We start from the raw sequence: 19922 nt of genomic DNA, 5'->3' as shown, positions 1-19922 counted from the left end.
CCTGGAAAGTCTGAAATCTCTTCTAAGCTTTCAACATTTATACAAACGTAGAATTTATAATACACAAAACACCGCAAAAATTGTATCTGGACTAAAATTTAGGTGGGAAATCTCAACATTGTTTAAAAATGTTAAAAGTTTCTGGAAATAAACTCTATAATTGTCTTGAAATAATCTTGAGGGTAACTTGCCATTCCAAAATAATAACAACTCTGTAGTGGGCAAACCTCCAGTTCCTGTTGAGAGATACTGAGAAGTCTGTGGCTTTTTCGTGAGATTTTTTATCTATACCAGGGATTGTCAAACGAAATGCTCACAAAATTCTATGGAGATGGTATCGTTTCTTCTTTTCCGCATCAATTGATGGGACTTGACTTTTATGAAAGAGTGGAATTTCAGGCAAATGAATAACAGGTGCTTTTACTTAGACAAAAGAGGCATTTCAGTGACGTAAAGCCAGTAATAAAGAGATACTTTGGTGCTAGAGCCTCAATGGAAGAGTGGGGTCCAAGAGTGGAAGGCCTGTTAGACTTCATTCTTCAATTGTTCGTCTCGATTCCTTTTTGAATAAATTTTTGGATGTGCTTGCTAGAAATCCCATGTAATGGGTGTCCGTTATCAAAAGATTTTGCAAGCATTGCGTCGCAGGAAACTAATTTTGAGGAAAAATTTGTGGAATTTTGTTAAGGTTTCTGTAAATTTCTTTTATTTGGTGAATTTCAAACATTCATCAAATGTTTCAATCCTCTCCCCCGTTCCTCCCCCCGTCTCCAATTTCACTTTAGGTAATGGTAAATTTGACAAAGCAGTGCCACGAATAAGACAAGCAACATTGCTATGAATTTATTGCACACTTAAATTGCAGATAAACATTCCATAACACTATTTAGTATTTGATACCTTAAGACTTGACTCCTTGAAACCAATCTTAATACGATCGTCTGTGTCAAATTCATTGTAATATTTCAAAAAAAGTATATCTTATTTGATTTCTTAAATGGTTTAAAAAGGGATTCTATTGCAAAGTCTGTTTATTTGCTCTCTCTTAGCAAAGTGTAAAACTTCTGTAGCCTAATGAATTGGCTGGGTCAATAAAGGACAGGATATATTTTCTATTGAAAGCAGATAAATAGCCTTTTCAAAAAGCAGTCACTACATTTCATTTAAAGGTAGTTTACAGCAGTTGAGGATCAGTTGCTTGGGAAATTATTCTCAAAAACGTGTCTCTTAGTCTTATCGATATGTAGTCAATTATAATCTGCCGTGACACATTGCAGAATTTCTTTAACGTTCTCCAACACTGGAAATGGGTGTTCATTTGAAATTTTTCTTACAATGAATTTGGCACGCTTTAGTTCCTTGGCATTAATATATGTAGGGTCATAATTATAACAATGCTTGAAAATTATGTCAACCAACTACAGCGACTAAAAATGACGCTGTCATTACTCAGGTGAAAACGCACTGTCCTCTTCGATAATAAACGACGAAAATATGAAAAACAAGACGAAAATAATATTAATATTAAAGAGCATTGTACGATATACCAAAATAACGTCAGTGAAGAAAAAAGCAGAAAATATAACCAAGAAAAAGCTACCAAAACTAGGCATTTAGTTACAAAACATAGGCTCTTGAAAACCCTGGTCAAAATTCCCTTTACAAAGTTAAAATGTATACTAAAACAACACGTTATCAACATATATATTGACGCGCTATTAATTGCGAAACCGGTCAACACAAAATAATGACAGGCAAAAAAAATAAATTTCCCACAGTTTTGTGTCAAAATGATAAATCTAAACGAGCTATAAAACATTTACAGCAATGCTACGAATAATGAGAAAAATTGCAAACGAGTAAAAATGGAGAAAAATATTAGTTGAATTTGATTCCACTAAGTAGGATAAATGGCGCAAAATTCCGATTATGAACTGGACTATACATTTAAGATATAGTTCAAGGTATTGAGATGAGAGCAGAAGTAGAAATTGGCATAAAATGTACGAATATTGAGTTTCTGTAATAACAGGTTTGATGGGAAAAAGGCATGCTACAAGGGTTATTCCTACTTTAGGCAAAAACCTCGTTTGTTATTGTATCAGAAGTATTTGGTTTAATTGTTGTAGAAAATGATCAACATTGCTAGCCTCAGGACGACTTCCTATTCAGTATAAGGGGAGCAGGGGAAATTTGTAAAGATCAATTTAACTTTAGGTATCAATAACGCATGACAAAGCCAAATGCAACGGAGATGAGGGTTAGAGTCGCAAAATGCTAACTGGACAGTATATGTTTTCGTAGAAAAAGCTTTTGAAGCCAAAAACGTTCCACACGCTTTTAACAACAAGAAGCAAAACGTACCAAATTCTGATTATAGGGGAAGTTTATTGTTGGAAATAAAAGGGATAATCTACATTTAAAATACTAAGACACTCCAATCACTTCTGGAAAACTGAAAAAGGGCAACTTTTTAAAATTTTTCTTAAAAATGCAAATGGTATAATTATCCTACAGCGTGGTTCTTGAACATCTGACAGCTGGTTTGTAAACAGTGAAGATAGCTCGTAAAAATGAGGAGACCAGTTTAAATAATAAATGTCTTGCTATCTCTCTGTTAGATTTAATTGACATCAGCGTAGAGATTGTTGCCCTTTTTCAGAAACGGACCTTCAGCCTAGCAATACACCACTTCCAGCAATTAATAAATTTGTAACCCATGCCTTATACAAGATAAAATGCTTATATATTAAAACTTCACCTACAAACTTGAATTCTATGAACTCCGAATTCTAAACGAAATATGCGTGCAAGTTATATCATATGCCTCTTAATAATCAATAGAACTTATATATTAAGCCTCTCTGACGATAATTCAATTTCTTATAAATAAAACTTTGAGATTCATTAGATTATATGTTGAACAATTAAATATGTCAAGATAATATTAGCTCTCTTTATAATTGAAGTTAATGAAGCTTCTATAAAACTCCATTCTAAACAGTCAACTGCTAGCGTACACGCCATCTATGAAGGTATATTAACTTACAGCAAAAAATTCCAAAATCTTTTTCATCAATACATTACTAATCAGTCAGCTATATATGAACCTGCTGAATAAGAAAGTTCTAGCGCCGAACAAGCAGGGATTGCGCGTCTCCAAAAGTTGAAAACGAGCAAAATATAAGGCAACTAACAACTACATTCTACAGCAACTCCTACGCTCAACAGCAAATATCTACGTTCTACAGAAATGGTAGAGATGAAAGCAAACTTTATCAAACAATGAAAGAATATTCACAAGTGGGTGTGATACAAAATTCTGAATGGCAGGGAGAGGTTTTATGTAAATATATCTTTAAGAAAGGGAAACCTATATTTGAATTTGAAAAGGAATATTGCTGGGAAAATAAGAAAAATAAACAAGAGAATATCTTTCACTGTTAAGTGCAATGAGTAGAACGTACATAATTTGATGAAGATATAACGATTATATAAGTTAAAAAGCTTCAAATATGATAAAGTTAAAGTATTATGATAATAACCATGTAAATATAAGACTGCCTTGCAAAAAAATCGATTCTAAAACTTGGTAAAATATTCTAGACAACAAATCACCTGAAAAAATCATTGTGAAAACGTATAAAGTTTATTATTTCAAATAGACATAAGATTGGGTAAAATGATAAAACTGCATTTTACAAAGCAACAGTCAATATTTTGTATTTTCATGCTTGTCATGTGCTCAGTCGAAGTTTAAGTAAAAAGTATGGTTTTATCTCATGAGTTCTGAGTACAAAGTATCTTAAAATGAAACAAATTAATACGTTTAAAATGGCTGCTTCTAAAGATCTTTTCGCAGCTAGTTTTATGAAAAGTACAAACAGTGGCACATCAAACATCAACTGACAAAATATTGAATCTTTCGTAAAACACATCTGAACTTTCTAAATAATTAAATCTTAATAATACACAACGATTAACCATGAATTGATTAACCATTGTAGAATGAATCTTGGATTACCTGGTTACCAGCGGAAATTCATTGGAGACTGGCGCGGCCTATCACCTCCTTCTTTGACCAATGGCTTGTGAAACTCACGGCCAGGTCTTGAGTGGACAATTGCCCAGCATTGCTCACAGTAGTACAAAAGACAAGTGATATTGGAACAGAAGAAAGGGGCAAATTTTCCATTGCAGCGGACTCCGTGGCACTCATCGCACATTTGATCATCAAGGACATAAGGCTTCACCTCGACCTAGATAAAAAGAAATGCTGGATGAAAAGGCGTTTGAGGTGGAGTGAGATGGTATTTTTTATCTCAAAAAGCTGTAGCACATTACAATCGGAAATAGCAAACTCGTTTATTTGATGGGCACAAAAAACATTTCTAATGTGCAAGGGGTGCAGGTAATGTCTAGTCAAGAGACATTTATTTTCGAACAAAGAAAAGCTTTTATTGATTGATGCTTGTTGGCCTAGGCAATTGCTGATGAACATCTTGTTGACATATGTACTGACCCTTTTGTCGATATCACCATGCTGCAGCTGGATAAACCTTGCACTTATTGCTGCAATGTAGCTTTGTTGATTTGAGAAAGCAACTCGACCAGCACCTGGGAGAAAAGATAACATCCATTATGATAACATCTATCACAAAGAAGATGAATTAGGGAGATATTTGGCATACAATTATGTTTTAGCGAAACATAGTCAGCAAATTTTACCTTTCGGATATTTCAATTCCGGATCGACATCAATGCCTGCGTAACAGACCCCTCCGTAAAGGCGGTCCATGATCATTGCCAACTCAACTGGAAAATTAAAAAAATTGTTTAAAATCAAACCAATATTGTTTATAAATGACGTTACGAGAATGCAGCTGCTAAGAATATAATGCCTTGCTTGACAATAAGCAACAGCATTCGTTATAGTAAAAACTTGTTATTGTACAAAATTTAGAACGGAAGGCTGTGTTTAGTGACTGTGCGACTGAGTACCGATCGCGGTTTAAAATGCAGCTTATGAGAACTGCGAATAAACTATGACATACGGAAGGCCGTTTAGGAAGATATTTCACCAGGCCAACTAAGTAAACGTCATTGAATTGTTTTCGTGGAATTTGATCAAACGATACCTGTCTCAGACCGTTTTACGTTGTGTGATAAGGTGCAATGGTACCTGTTAGTTTCATTAAAATTCTACCAATGACAACAAGCGAATATCAATATAATTTTGGTTTAATCTTTTCCCCTCCAAAAGGTAAAGTTATATTGGCATCTGGCTTATCCTTAGTAAAGTTCTTTTATTGCTGTTAAGAAACACAAAACCGAGGAGAAAAGACATCCGTAAACCCACATGCATCGCAAAGTAAAAAAAACACTGTTGAACAACGAAACACTTGAAAGTCCCAATTATCGGGTGTTCTTAATAAGTGGCCGAATACCTATTTGTCCATCTCAGCTGTTGCAAATAAATTAATTGGGGGTTCTTCAATTTACCTGCTCGTAAAGGTCGAGGTACACCACCAACGAATATTGTTTTTCTTGGATCTAAAGGCTGAGAGCTGTCCATTACAAAATCAGCATCAGCAAGATTCCAAGGACGAATTTGCACCTTTAAATGAGATAATTACTTTAGCTTTCCAAACACGGTTTTTCTTCATTAGCAATTCAAGAAGTAAATAAAACAGGAATAAGACTAAAGAATGATAGAGTTTTTTAAAGAAAAATTGAATTTATCGGCTTTCCTTATAAATTGAATGGCGATTTGTAAAACAATGCAAGAAACAAAAAGTTTACATGGCCAGAAAAGGCCTAGAAATGGTTTAAAAGGCAGTGCATATTCAATAAATAATTTACTAACTGGCTTGTCCTTGATAGTAGGACTAGAGACACATAAGTAGAACTTTCCATCTTGCACCATGCAAGCATCCATTAGCCTTTGCACTGAAATTTCCTCCTTGTATAGCAAAAATGCGTACCCTGTCAAAACGAATATTTATAGTTAGAAATGGAAAGACTTAAAAACTTCAAGACATACTTAATCGTTGATATATTATTAGAAGGGGATGAATTTGCAAATCTTCAGGAAAGGACGGAAAAACATTTCACTGCAGCATAGGCCCTAGCCGCCAGCCATTAAGACGAGCAGTAGTCTAATTATAGGGTTATCCATACTGACCTTTGGGTGGGAAGTAAGATTTGCTCTCTGCTTTGTGGGGCCAGTCCACGGTCAGATGACCAAAACGGCAGAAGCTTGCATGAATTTCATCTGATGAAAAAAATTTGAATTAGAAAACAAATCATCAATCAATCACTTAAGCAATTGTTTCACAGTCTAATGATAATATCTTAATAAAACTATATCCCTCTTGAGCTGAACCAAAATCTGAAAATCATGCTTTTACACCATAAACAACTGCAGCAGTCCTTAGAAGACCATATATGCTCTGTTTTTTAGTTTCCTGTTATCATATGTGTTAACATTCAAACCAAGGACATAACATCTTCTAAGTAGGTTTTTAAAATCTTATCCCAAATGCAAGGGTAAAATTTTTGGGTAAATTATTGAGTCAAGACCTTTTTAAGCATTCAGCCATCACAAAGTTTATAAATACGACTTTTGGTATGAATCAGGGGGCATTTTGGCGATGAAATGTTTTGTGGACAAAAGATATTCAGTTTAAAGTCATTGATAAACATGCGCACTACGAAATCTGAGAAAGGCTTAAGTGTGGCCAAACTTGCTGGTCTTGAAAATTCAGTGCTGAAATTGCAGCTGCATCATTTCATTATACAAAAAACAATGCTTTGAAACGCAGGTGTTGCAGGCAAGGCAAAACAAATAACAGCCTTACCTTCATCAATATCAGGAGGAAGTCCACCGACAAACACTTTTCTTGAGTATCTTTCCATGAGATCCAAATCTGATCTCGGAGACCCATTCAGAGAGGAATTGAATGAAGGCACAATCTGGTCAGCTAAAATACGAAGGTGCAGCAAGATGAATGAAAGATAATCGGAAATCTTGCTTCTTGCATGTGCATGATAAACCAACTAGCACGTACATAGTTGATATGAACGGAAAACAGATAAGATTAGAAATAATTCATCGATCAAATTCGACTCACTTTAGGTAGATTTGAACAGTCACTTAAAGATATCATAAAGCTAAACTATGAACTCATGAAAAAGTTCAAAAAATTACCGAACTTTGCTTACTTTTAGGTAAGATTCATACGTATATGAAATGTAAGAATACACTGAAAGCGGACCAGAGTTAGCATTTGTTGAAGGGAGGGGGCAGTTGCCTGGAGTAAAAGACAGCTTTGTCAACAGAAAAGAAATTCTAGGACCACATCATTTTTCCTCAATTTAGACTTGTTCTTCAAAAGAAGTCTCAATGTGTTTAACAGATGTTAGAAAACAATTTTTAAAAAAATTTTGTTGTTGTTTTTAATCATCTAGTAAAGCAAAAAGGAGGAAGATAGATAGTATTTTATGTTGTACTACGTTGAACCAGAAATTGTTGAATTGATTTCTGGGCAAAATCAACTTGGTCACTTAAAGAAACCTCTACACAAAATGTGAGGATGAAATGTTTTTCTTCAGTAGTGAAGCACCGATGCAGCTGAGTCTTAATGACTCAATTGATATAATGGATAAAACGTTTTAACTCGAGAAAAATCACTCTTCTTACAGTGAGAAGGCAGTAAAGTTAGAGTGATTAAAATCTTTTTATTCAATTGGTTGGATTGGAAGCCAGACCTAGTTTAATAATTGAAAAATAACCTACAAAACGAGAGCCTAATTAAACACTTGTGCCTATTATAAAGCATATTTTATAAACTACGTCATTAATATTCAAATAATTTTGATTGAAACAGATGCAGTCAATCTAAAATTCTAACAAAACATGAGTATTCCCCAAGAAATGTTGTTGACCGGACAAAAAAGAAGCAAGAAAAACTATATTGAAAAGACAAAACATTGCCAAACCGACCGGTGATTGAAAAAGACTTTTCGAATGAAAGAGAAGTTTAGTTTGTCTTTTTGAGCATATTCTGAATGGAAATGTTTAGAAATTTCGACAAGAGAAAAAACAGAGCACAATCTGCCGTGTCTCAAGTCTAATGCAGATCATTTCTAATGTTTCATTAATGATCAGCTGACATTAAAGGAAGCCGTGCAAGCCAAAAGGGATGAAGCAAACTGTAAACAAAAATTAATTAGAAAATATGAACATTTGACCGTACCTCTGATGACATTGACCTATTTTAATGGATCTTACTTTACATTACGTTACTTTTTCAATTCTTTGTTTTAGCTTTACATTTGTACATTTTTTGTTATTTCAGCATTAAAATAGTCGAGAAATAGATTTGATATCGGAATTATATGATCGGAATTGTAGAAGAAAAGTTCGCAAACGATTACTTCAAAAATCGCTACCCGCCTTTGCTACTTCAAATCGATTTTTGACTGGGCTTTAAAATCGTGACAAACATATGATATAACAGTTATTATCATACTGTAGAGTGAATGTTTTCCACTTAGCCTGCTGAAATAATGCACTAAGAAAATCTCTATGTCAGAGAGGGTATTCGCAGAATTATACAACTACCCAAGCAAAAAATTATGTTTTAACTGTTTATTCATATTTTAAACCGTTATTTTATCAGTCGGACTCATTTAGAAGCCAAAGCAAGATTCAATTCAATGCAAAGATCAGTTACGTTTTCATTTAAGGCAGATGACATAGAATATTTATTCAATTACTGGGTCTTGTTATTTATCACGATTGCTTTAAATATATCGAACTGAAAATACCAGGTGTATGAAGATCCTTAAGGCCTCGAATTAGATAAGAAAGAAAATGGAATTCATCAGAAAATCTGTTTTCATGCTATGTATTTATCTCCGCATGCAGATCGAACTTATCGCTTTACTGAGCACATGAAGCAGCTGCGTGTTTGAAAATCGGTCTACTGCCAGCATTCCTTTCAGCGCATTTAACAAAGATATGCCCTATTTGAACAGGGCAAACAAAATGGACGAAAATCCATAGTGATTAAGTTGAAAAGATCTATTGCGAAGAGAGCAAATAGTGCAAATTTAAGAACTAGTCATAAATGTTTTAAGGCGTCTGGGCAGAGAATGCGCGACCATGCTAGATTGGTTGGCTATAAATAATATGATTGGCTGAAGATAGTAGCGCAGCTATTCGCTAGACAAGGCTAAACCAGTCCAATTCGGTTTGAATTAAAGTAGTTCTTCTAAAAGATGTTTATCAAACAATTCGAAAGTTGCAACTCAAGTAGGTCGGACGTCCAAGTTTGATTGATTTTGTCTTAAGCTGTGAGGTCAAGGCAAAATTTGATTGCAAATTTCGCTCATTTTAACAGCCTTGAAGGGCTTATGTGTCTCGCTGCATAGATCTTGTACTTATTGACATACTTATCAATGGAATATTGAGATAAACAAGGCTCCTTTTTGCATGGTTTTGACAAAATTTGGCAATGAAGACAGGCTTTATCAATGAATAAGATTTGCCAAACAGGACAAATAACAAATTAAACAGAATATTGTAAATTCTTTTGAATGACAAAGTTTCAAAAGGCTTGTCATAAAAAAGCATTTTTGAATGAAAGAGATGTTCGTTGATAATGAAAACCTTCTTTGTAGAGAAACGGTGCTCCTTGGCAATTGAAACCAAGAGCAGCTGATCGTAAAAAAACTTGTCAAGCAAAAAAACACTTTGAAGAAAAATATAAAGGAAAACAGCATACCATCACGTTGGTGTGGAAAACCTTTCTTTTGCAACTGATACCTGAAGGCTTTAAAGAGAAAGAGAAATTAATTTTATCATAAACTGACAGAGGGTCTTGGATCATAAGATATTAGAAAAGCCTTCTGCGAATAAGGCACTGTTGTAACACATGAGAAAAAAAAGAGATTGTGAGCAATGTATTCTATTTAGTTTTGTGTCATTTCAATTCTTCAACTACATTTTCATTAGCATTTTATAGTGTCATAGCTATTCTCTTCAATGAGAATCACTATGCAATATTCCTTATAGTGATTTAGCATCGGCAAAATATGAAGGGATAGCTAGGAGGAGTTGGACAACCTCTCTCAGCATCTGTTAACTTTAAAAGAGGTGAAAACATTTCTTGCTATGGTCAAGCAAAATCTTTGCATATATAGCAGTAGATCCATTATAATTTAGAAGTCAACAGTGCTCATTTCACTTCAATCCTCGCGTCTTTTTGCTCATGACCATAGCTTTATGCTTAAACATGGTTTTATAGCTGCTCTATGGCAGGTTACAACTAAACAGGTAAAGTTCGATGAGGTCTTATAACGTCCGAAAAGGTCTCTATGTCAGTAACATGAACCTTTTTTCAAGAAAGCAGCTGCTTGCAACTTCGTTTGACGATTGTGTCCTGCATTGATGGATAATTTATTGCTCAAAATGGCAGAAAGGTTGGCAGATGTGGCAAAATCAACTCAAGATATCGAACAAATGAGAATAGCGATACAGATTCCGAGATAAAACAAATGATGAGCCAAAGGAGAGGGTCGTTAATCCATATTCTGTACCAAAATGTTGAAGAAATTTGCGCGTGTGGTGTTTGTCCACGGCACAATGTATTAATAAGTCATGACTTCATAGATTCAACTGGCCAGTTTTTACTCTTGATGGTTCATTCATTCATTCACCAAATCTTAATTTTTTAGATTTAATCGTAGCGTACTGAAATTTCTTTCTTGCGCAGAGCTATTTACCATAGTCTCTGTCGTACACTTTCATATGACAATATTCGACGCTTCTAATTTTTTTCAAGAAAATGATTTATATATCTTTTAGATATTTAACATATTAGATTTTACGTAAATTCTCAGATGATCCAAAAATCTTTACAATTTTGAAATGAAAAACACTCCATACATATCTACTTTTTGCTAATTATTGGATTATAACTACAGAAGACACTCGACTGCATCTCAACCAAATAATTGAATTCTTTTTATTTCAAGCTTTCAATGAAAAATTCACATTTTTAAAAACTCTAACCGGTTTCTGACCTGCTGAAGTCATTAACTGTACAAAACTTATAAGATGTGCTATGACGGTTAAGTAGTGTATAAATGGGACATCAACTGATTTGTTATTTTCTAACATCTATATCTTTCTTACCTTGCATTGAAAGCAAGTAAAGGATTGAAAGATAAGGGCGAAAGGAAGTAGTAAGGCTGAAGATTTTGAGCTAGACATCAACAGGGAAGCAATTATCAGACAAACTCCTGCCTTGATTGCACTAAATACTGCTTGAAGCTTCGAATAAACAATTTAGAAAAGAAAGGAAAACTTGGTGTTACAAAAACAAAATGGTAATTTGTTTTCGGAACAGAACTTACCTTGTAGATGATCTGCCTGGTTGTCAATAGGAGACCGGAACATATCAAGTAGTCTTGGTTCAAGTGAAGAGTACTTCATCATATCATTTCTCTCCTGTCCAAGAAGAAATAAAAGGCCTCACTTAAATTATAATTCCTTTCAGAATAATTACACAAGCACTCCACTTTGTGAGAACCATTTCTTTAAGCTACATAAACTAGAAAAATGCTGATGAAAAATTTCAGCATCCATTTTACCATAAAAACGTCATTTTTGAGGAGAATCTTCAAATGCAAAGTCATCAGATTTAATTGCATCTAAAAGATAGCATGCAGAGACTTGATTACTTGTTTTCTTTGTTAAAGATCTTCTGTTCTTCAAAAACAGTAAGCTGTTTTTGATTTCTGTTTGTCCAGTAATTAAAGCGCTTATTTGGTGTTCTTTAGCAAACAAATTTTCTTTTTTCTTCCTTGTACAAAAACCCGATGAAAGCAAACTTAGAAAATACAGTGTACTTTGTAATGACTTTAGGAACGATTGTTGATAGAAAATTCCCTAAGACTACAAATGTATACGAAAACAGAACGCTTACAAGAATCCTTTTTATGCTTCCGAAAGAATAGGTAAGGATCTCTTTCAATCAAGAGGCAATTTACAGTACTCTTCGATTGAAAACAAGACAGTTATTTTCTTACAATACAGTCATTTATGCAGATGATCTGAATATATCTATGTATGTTTAAGATGTTCTCTTAAACAAGTCAAATACAGAAACTAAGCTGAGAGGTTTCTACCAAGGCATGATTTATGGTAGACAAAATGGAGGTATCAGATGGAGGATAGACCCAGGAAAAAGGAATGGAAAATCTGAAAAATCTTGAATTTACGTTTTGTTAATTTTAATTAGTCTGGTCTGGCCTTCCGTGGAGGGAAATTTTGAATAACATTATCAGCTTTTCGGAATCTATATAGCTCTGTTCGAAATTACAGGTTAACATTATCAAGTTACATTTTCAAACAATTTTAGAAAGCTATCACTAAAAACAACGGGAAATGATAAACTTTTTGACAAAAACAATTTGAAAAACTTGACCCTTCAACCTCATCACCTTTTGCAGTATCCTCTATGTTTAGAATCATAGATAACCTGACAAAACGTGGGAAATTCTTGTGTTCTCTGTTTCAGGATATCTTTTAATTATGAAAGTAGTAGCAAGGATGTTTTGAAGGGTTTGGTGGGAAATTTTCATACTTAAACCGCGGAAACAACAACGAAAGCAAACAAAGTTACATCAGATGAGATAGGGTGGATGTATTTTTCACATAAATATTCATAGTGGTTTCAAATCATTATAAACCAAGTTCTCATAACTATTAAGCAAATCCTAATAATACAAAATCCTCAGGCAGGTATGACTGGAGAAGGTATGATCATTCTAACAAAGAAGTTGACATCAAAACCACCTGTTTCTTCATGGGAATAAAGGCAGAACTCTTTGATTCAAATAAATGAAAGCAAACAGCTGAAATTCTTGTTGAGAATAAAGTTTACGTTGTTACTCAAACTGCTATCACTAGGAAGGCAATATTTTCCACTCATATAATATAACACAGTGCATAAAGACTGGAGATATTTCTTTCAGACAAGATACCTGTCTACTAGTAAATCAAAGAGCTTTATAGTGGGTGCGTTTTTTATCAAAAAAAGTTGTTTCTAAGCTGTCTAAAGTTAAGAAAATATAGAAATGTTGTTTAAAGTACCAATTTGGCGTTCTGCTTTAAAAGTTTTTAGTGTCAGTGAGTATTTTTGTATGAAGTTTCTCTCAGCTGTTTTCGTATAAATAATAAATGAACTCGATATTTGGCTACGACTCAGAAAAAAACAGGATTAGGCCTAGCCGTTGGAAACCAAGATTTCAAATTACATTAGCTTTGATTTGCGCTATATTAACAAAAAACTATAACTACAGCGAAAGCAATGAAATTCTTTTTCCTCTCTGAGTTAAGAAAACCTTCGATCAACCAAATTTTGAAAGGCGCTATGAAATGCATGGTTGAGTACATCTTGCCGAGAAACAAGACGCGCGTCTTGAGAAAATTAAAGGATCTCAAAGAAACAACGGGATTCATACTTCTCTACGTGGTTTGAAGAAATTTTGCCGAATCTATGAAATTTTGATTACGGTAACACATTGCTTGAAATAAACACAAATAAAAGATAAATTTCTGAATCCATCTTGTACATTGAAACCTACTACACCCAACAGGTTTCAAAAGAATCAGAAAAACACAATAAAAACGCCAGTTTTCCCAAAATTTTCTTACTTTGCTTGTAGTAGAAATGGCTTTTGGTTTGTAAAGGATTTTTTTATAACAGGTTGCATATTGTAACTATGCTAACAAAGTAAACATATGTTTTATTTCCTCGCTTGGGATAAAAAAATGATGTCCTAGCAAATTTTTCATTCAAAACTTAAGGTGCGTCTCAAATATCGTATGATTTAGGGATATTTTCCTGTTCTCCAAGATTGAACGTCAAAAACTTCACCTTTCATACCATTTTTACTCTTTTTGCTAAAGATTACTGCAATGATATTTCGAAGAATATGTTGCTTCTAAAAAGGATAAGTTGGGTACGAATGAAGCTTCATTTGCAGAAAGTCTTTTTATTCAAAGGAATTAAATTATAAAAAGATATCTCACCTGATTGTTGAATAAACCATTGGTGGTAATTTCACTTGATGTTGTCAAATTGGAGAAAGTATTTGTCAGTTGTGTTATGTCGTCTACAACTGTTGCATCAAGGCTAGAATGACAATTCACTGAATTTTGATGTCCAAATGGCGACGAGTTTTTGCTAGAAATCGGCGTTGAACTTGAACTGAAAGTCGGCAATGGCCTTGTTCCTTTATATGGCTTCTGAGGTAAACTTACGATAGGAAACGGCGTAAATTTGCTTGTTCTACTTTGATTGTAGGATGGTGTCTGCATTGAAGCTGAAATTGGGAAGGGCAACTGTGGTCTACCTTGAGGCCAGTTTGAGCCAACAGTGTTGCTCGTGGAATGGTTTGGCCAAGTTGAAGATGGAGAAGGACTGGCATTCCAATTTGAAACACCAAGAGCATTGGCCACTGCCTTGTTTGAGGCCAAAAGAGTAGAAACTGCCGGGAAAGGTCTTCGGTTTGTCCCTGAGCTGTATCCTGGCATTGTTCCTGGTGCTGCCCCTCTTCGCAATCCTGAATTAGAAGATAACTGTGAACTTGGGGAAGGGTTGCTAAACATCAATGGACTGCTACTCACACCCATTTGAAGTTCCTGATGAAGAAAATCGTCTCTCTGTGTACCCCAAAAAGCACTACTCACACCAGAAGCTTCTTGCTGTAGCATCTGTGGCTCACTAGAGGGTGAAAAACTCGAGGAGAAACCCTCGTCTGAATCTTTAGAGTCGTCCAAACTCTTATTATCACTTGAATTCGGACTTTTAAAAACCAACTCTGACGGTGAGTTTTTTCCTTCTGGTGTATTTCTGTCTTTGAAGTCTCGCGTTGCTTTTACTGGTACTTCACTAGATGTACTACACTTTTCGAGCCCCTCTTCTTTCATCAAGAACAGTGGGGTATTATAGCCGAATTCGGAAGGGGCAATAGTGTTCGTCACGCTAGTTGGCCCGAAATCGACCATGGTCATGGACGGCTACACAAGTAGTGTTCGCAATATCTTTTTGTTCTGGTCTCGCTTTTTGTTGTGCACACTTCGCTAGCAGGTGGATAAAGCCACGTATCGCCGCCGAGTTCTGCGGGATTTGAAAGCCCTCGTGTTGGTCACCAGAAGTTTTGTGTTCAGAAGCAGGCCCGAGAAACGAGAACAATGTACGTATAAACAATGCTTTTGTTCAACGGACAGCTTGGCCTAACTCCTTTTGTCGTCATTAAAAAAGGGCGCGCTTTGGGTCACGTGCTCAGTATCACGTGGTCTTTTAGATTACCTCGTTGGTACAAAACATGCTATTAAACGCACAAGGAGGGACGGAGAGGCGATTTCCAAGAATAATGTACGGGGTACATCCTATTTGCCGATATCAAACAGAGACCGTCGGCTGCATGCGCTTTGAGACCGTTGGCTGAAAGAATGGCTCGTGGCTTTCAGCGAGGGAAACAAGAGATGACTCGTGTTGTAAAAGGAATAGTGGCCTGAAGATGTCTGGACACGTTATATATGTCAATTGTCAGTTAAACGTAAACTTGAGCTCTTGCGGTAAGGGAGTTTTAAAACTATATCAGAAAATCTCTCGTTTACTTAAACTTTCACAAGCAACCTTGTTAATTTACCAATCAACTAATAACAAAAAACCACGTGGTGGACTTGTAAGATTTTCACTATGCGGTTTCATAGGATAACTTTTAAAAAAAGTAGGTAAGGGGAGAACTAAGGATTCTTCATTTCGATATTTCACGGTGGAATATTCGAGAAAGTAGCTGACATTGCTCTTGAGACAATAACCATGTACAGTCCGGTGTTCCATACACAATTGAAGAAGATATGTGATTGTAATTGATGCCATATTTGTTTTTCTTACATTCTAAGAGTGTGAATGCAAAGGCATTGGTCATTTTTAAAGATATTTTGATATCCACGATTTAATATGGAAAAACATAAGTGGCAGCAGAAATTAAGGATTCACGTCTCTCTACTTTCGTTATACCAAAACGGCATACTTGTGAGAAAAGTGTGCTTTTTCATAAAGGTGCTACAAACTGCTAGTAGCCTGCGGAGTTTAATTATCTATGCTATGCGAAAAATATATTTAATTGCAGTTTTTCAGTTTATTGTAGAAAGTTGGCAGGCTACCTCTTGGGAACACCACGCTTAAACTTTTGTATACATATATGAATGTAATAGAGGCAGAAGTTTCAGATTGCACTTATTTCCTGTCCGTGGGAGCTCACAAAACATTTGAAACCGCAACAAAGATTGCCCAACATAAAAGTTATCACACAGAGATCTTCCTGTGCGATAGTTTAGATGGTAAATTGGACGGTTTTAAAACAAGGTGGCTAATTGTTTGTAAGGGGACCTCACCATCACAAACAAAGATATTGGCACGTTTTGGAATTTAGGTCGCATGGAATAATGTAATAAGAATTAAAACAAACTAAAATGGAATTAACTATAAAATTAACTGTGGTGTAATTGTCTATGGTTTCCTTCATATTTTCATCTCCCTCACTCTAAAAAATAACTACAGTTCCACTTTATATCTTGCCCTCTAAATGGAATAGGTGCAGGGAATGAAGCTGAATTTTTTTCAGGTACTTTTTTCTCAGTCTTCTCTTGTTTGACAAAAAATAGCGGAGTTGTTTGAAATAAAGTGTGTTTGAAACCTGTTGGAACATCGTCTAAAACGCAATCATTATAATGTCCATCGCGGAGGAGGATTAATGAGAAACGCGGTAGGACGCATGGAACACCTGTCCAATGATAAACCCACCGATTGCGCTGTTGCTTAGCGACAGAATAGATTTGATTCCGCAAAGTAAAGCACAGCAGCGCGTTGATCGTTCGACCAAATCAGAAGCCTCGAGTGAATCGTTAAAAGCCCTGGCCAAACGAATTAAACATCGGCGAAAAACATCATCCAACATTGTTGCATAAAACATGTTCTATTCGTTTGGCCACCATGTTTTACGATGTTTTATGATGTTTTGCAAAATTTGATTTCCATCAAACATTTCGTAAAACATCTCTTTTGTTCTCATGTTTGATCAACAATGTTGCGTTCGTTTAGCCACCCCTTAAAACATTTGTTTTACGCACGCAAGCGCAGTAAATTAAAATTCGGCAAATACAACGCAGTAACTGTAGGAAGCTGTGCAGCAGCGCTTGACCATCACAGATGCTTAACATTTGTTTGATTCGTTTGGCCAAGTCATAAAACATTGTCCAACAATGTTGGTACAAAAATGTTTGACAATGTTTTACGGATGTTTTATTCGTTTAGCCGGGCCTTTAATGAACCAATCACTAACTGAACAGCAAAAATTTGATATTTGGAAACGTAAAACGTGAAAAATCGAGCTTAGACCTTAAAAATCGAATTTAAGGAAAAAAAGAAGCTGTGTCGTATGTCCTTTCCTCGTGGAATCTATTTCGAGCAAAAAAAGCAATACATAGACATGAAAGCAGTCTGTAGCGGTATTGGGCCCAGAGTTCATGAGAATTTTTCAAGATCAAATTGCTGGAACTAAGTTCTAAAGTGCGGTTAACAGCAGTGTGACCATCAAAAGTGAGAACGGGCCCTTCAATAATTAACAGAAAGAAAAAACTTTTGAATAATGCAGTTATCGAATATTCTTAGGACTTGAAATTTTTTGTCCTTTCCGCTCGGGCTTCTGATTTATAGCAAATAACCATTGCTTCATCCTGAGCTGGATGTAACGGCCGGCTCATCCACTTAATTGTTTAATATCATTGATTATTAGATACCCTCGGTACCAAGGTTTTAAGCGTGAAAAAGGTCCATGAGAGGCACTGGCAAAAAGGTTCAACTTAAAAAGAAAAAATCTGGACCTTCAACGACGAGGTTTGACAGTAGACAGTGAGATGAAACCCTTTACATAAATTCTAATACTGCTTCTGGTTGCTGCAGATCAGTTGAGGATATCTCATGAAAAATTACTAATTTCGTCAAAAACAGACTTATTTTAAAAACCCTTGACAAAACTGGGTAGTTTGACTCATAAATGTTTCGAAGGGAAGTCAGCCTGGAGCAATTTTTTGCTTTACATAGAGAGGGGGATAATAGCCTATTGTTTAAAACATTGGAAAGTCATTGGGACTGAAAGGTCTACCCCTAGTTAGCATGTTAAAATAGGCGCCGGGTTGACAAATACTCCGCCCTTGCGCAGTTTAAAATTTCGTATCTCGCTAAAGATGGTATATTGTTTTATTAGGATCCTTTCATTAATATTTCTTTCAAACACAAAACAGGGACTTTAGATCGTAGCAGATATTAGCATTAGTCATCAAGTGATGTTGATAAAAAATCCCCTGGATTCCCCCAAAGAGCCGCAAAATCAAAACAGATTAAACTTGGTGAACAAGGACAAGAGATAATTTCTTGTATTTCGAAATCTAAGAAGGGATTTTCTTGACTAATGGCAACCAAAATGCATTGATCCTTATTTCAAAGATTCCATAATATCTCTAAGCTTCTTAACACGGAGTTCCGAAAAGTCAAAGTGCTTAATTTTCCAGTACTTGCTGTGTCTGAAGTTAGTCTGGGTTGAAAACCACTTAGAGCTTTGCTTTGAAAAAAAAACTTATTTCAACTCGAAATTTACGAAGAAAGCCCCCTTCCCTTTAAAAATACTTCATATTTCAGTAGAGAGCATTCAAAATTTTTTGGTGATGGTCTTAAAGAGATTAATTCCACTTGAAAAATTTATTACAACCTAATTATCCTCAGAAACCTCAGATTCAGGAGTGATGCGTTTTGAATTTCTGGTTTGATATATAAGGCACATTTTACTATACATGTACAGTAGAATATGATGACATCGAGAGTAAAGACCTGGATTCTATCATTTATATACATTTGCAAATATATTGCCAAGAACAAGCAAGAAATCAAAACATCATAAAACAAGTATTCAAAACAAACATTTTAGGCCTTTTTTGTGTTTAGGACCATCAAATCTTCTTGTTTACCGTATATACAGGGGCTTTCCAATGTTCTTGTGCTGGTTGTATTAAAAACATCAGCATTAATAACAATAGGGAACTTGTCATATTTTGAACTTTACATTTCCAGAATTTGTTATTTCTAGAAATTGTCATTTTGTTTTAGTTCAATCTTGCATTCTGCTGCTTACAGGTTTGGACCCGAAAGAAAAGTTCAGCGCATGCCATTAGGACAAGCCACATCTCATCAAGGAATCAAAAGACGATCATGAGATACACATTAATCAACATCCAATTCAACTGTGGGAGGGAAAAAAGGGTAATAGCGAATGGCAACAAGGCTCGGTTCTGGCGCCAATCTTTATCAATATATCTATGAAAGACTTGGCTATTTGTGACGAATGCTGAAATTTGTGACGAACCACAGCCGTCTCGTTTTTGAGCATAATATTTTCAGCGTAACGATTACTACACAGGAATACGGTTTTTGTGAGTATTTGTCATATCTGCAACGCTATTGGAACGATGGGCGACACCACTCCAATCACTTTTGTAGCCTATTATTGTAATATTTGTGTCTCTATGTTAAGTGTAAGTCTTGGGGTTGTTATGCATTTCCATGCTCCCTAGGCTTTTGTATTGTAATTGATTGTCGTTGTAAATTTTATGAGAATATATATATAAAAATAAAAAATTCGGTTCCTCAGTCATTTTGAGTGATACTTTCATCGACAAAACCTTCCGCTTAATCTACGATACAAATATATTTTACAAATACCTTAAGCCTGGACAGAGAGTTTTGGCCTAGGGAACATAGCATACCTAGGAGGTAGAAAAT

The 19922-nt window shown here is 35.3% G+C and overlaps 1 protein-coding gene and 1 long non-coding RNA gene across 2 annotated transcripts; one reads left to right on the top strand and one right to left on the bottom strand.

Moving 5' to 3' along the window:
* Nucleotides 1-832: 832 nt before the first annotated feature.
* LOC135695969 (cytoplasmic polyadenylation element-binding protein 4) lies at nt 833-15224 on the bottom strand. Its single transcript, XM_065215209.2, has 10 exons — nt 14108-15224; nt 11425-11518; nt 9792-9839; nt 6861-6983; nt 6185-6274; nt 5867-5985; nt 5503-5617; nt 4729-4815; nt 4523-4617; nt 833-4259 (listed from the first exon to the last, which is right to left on the bottom strand). The coding sequence occupies exons 1-10, from the start codon at nt 15089-15091 to the stop codon at nt 4029-4031; spliced, it is 1986 nt and encodes a 661-aa protein (XP_065071281.1). The 5' UTR covers nt 15092-15224; the 3' UTR covers nt 833-4028.
* Nucleotides 15225-15358: 134 nt separating this feature from the next.
* LOC135695979 (uncharacterized) lies at nt 15359-19794 on the top strand. Its single transcript, XR_010517319.1, has 2 exons — nt 15359-15658; nt 19278-19794. It is a non-coding gene; the product is annotated as an uncharacterized LOC135695979 (long non-coding RNA).
* Nucleotides 19795-19922: the final 128 nt, after the last annotated feature.

The sequence above is a fragment of the Rhopilema esculentum genome, chromosome 14 (assembly GCF_057945365.1).
Source record: "Rhopilema esculentum isolate cy_ngs chromosome 14, ASM5794536v1, whole genome shotgun sequence".
In the NCBI taxonomy this organism is placed as follows: domain Eukaryota; kingdom Metazoa; phylum Cnidaria; class Scyphozoa; order Rhizostomeae; family Rhizostomatidae; genus Rhopilema; species Rhopilema esculentum.
Note: the sequence above shows the minus strand (reverse complement) of the source record. Positions and strands in the feature narration are given on the sequence as shown.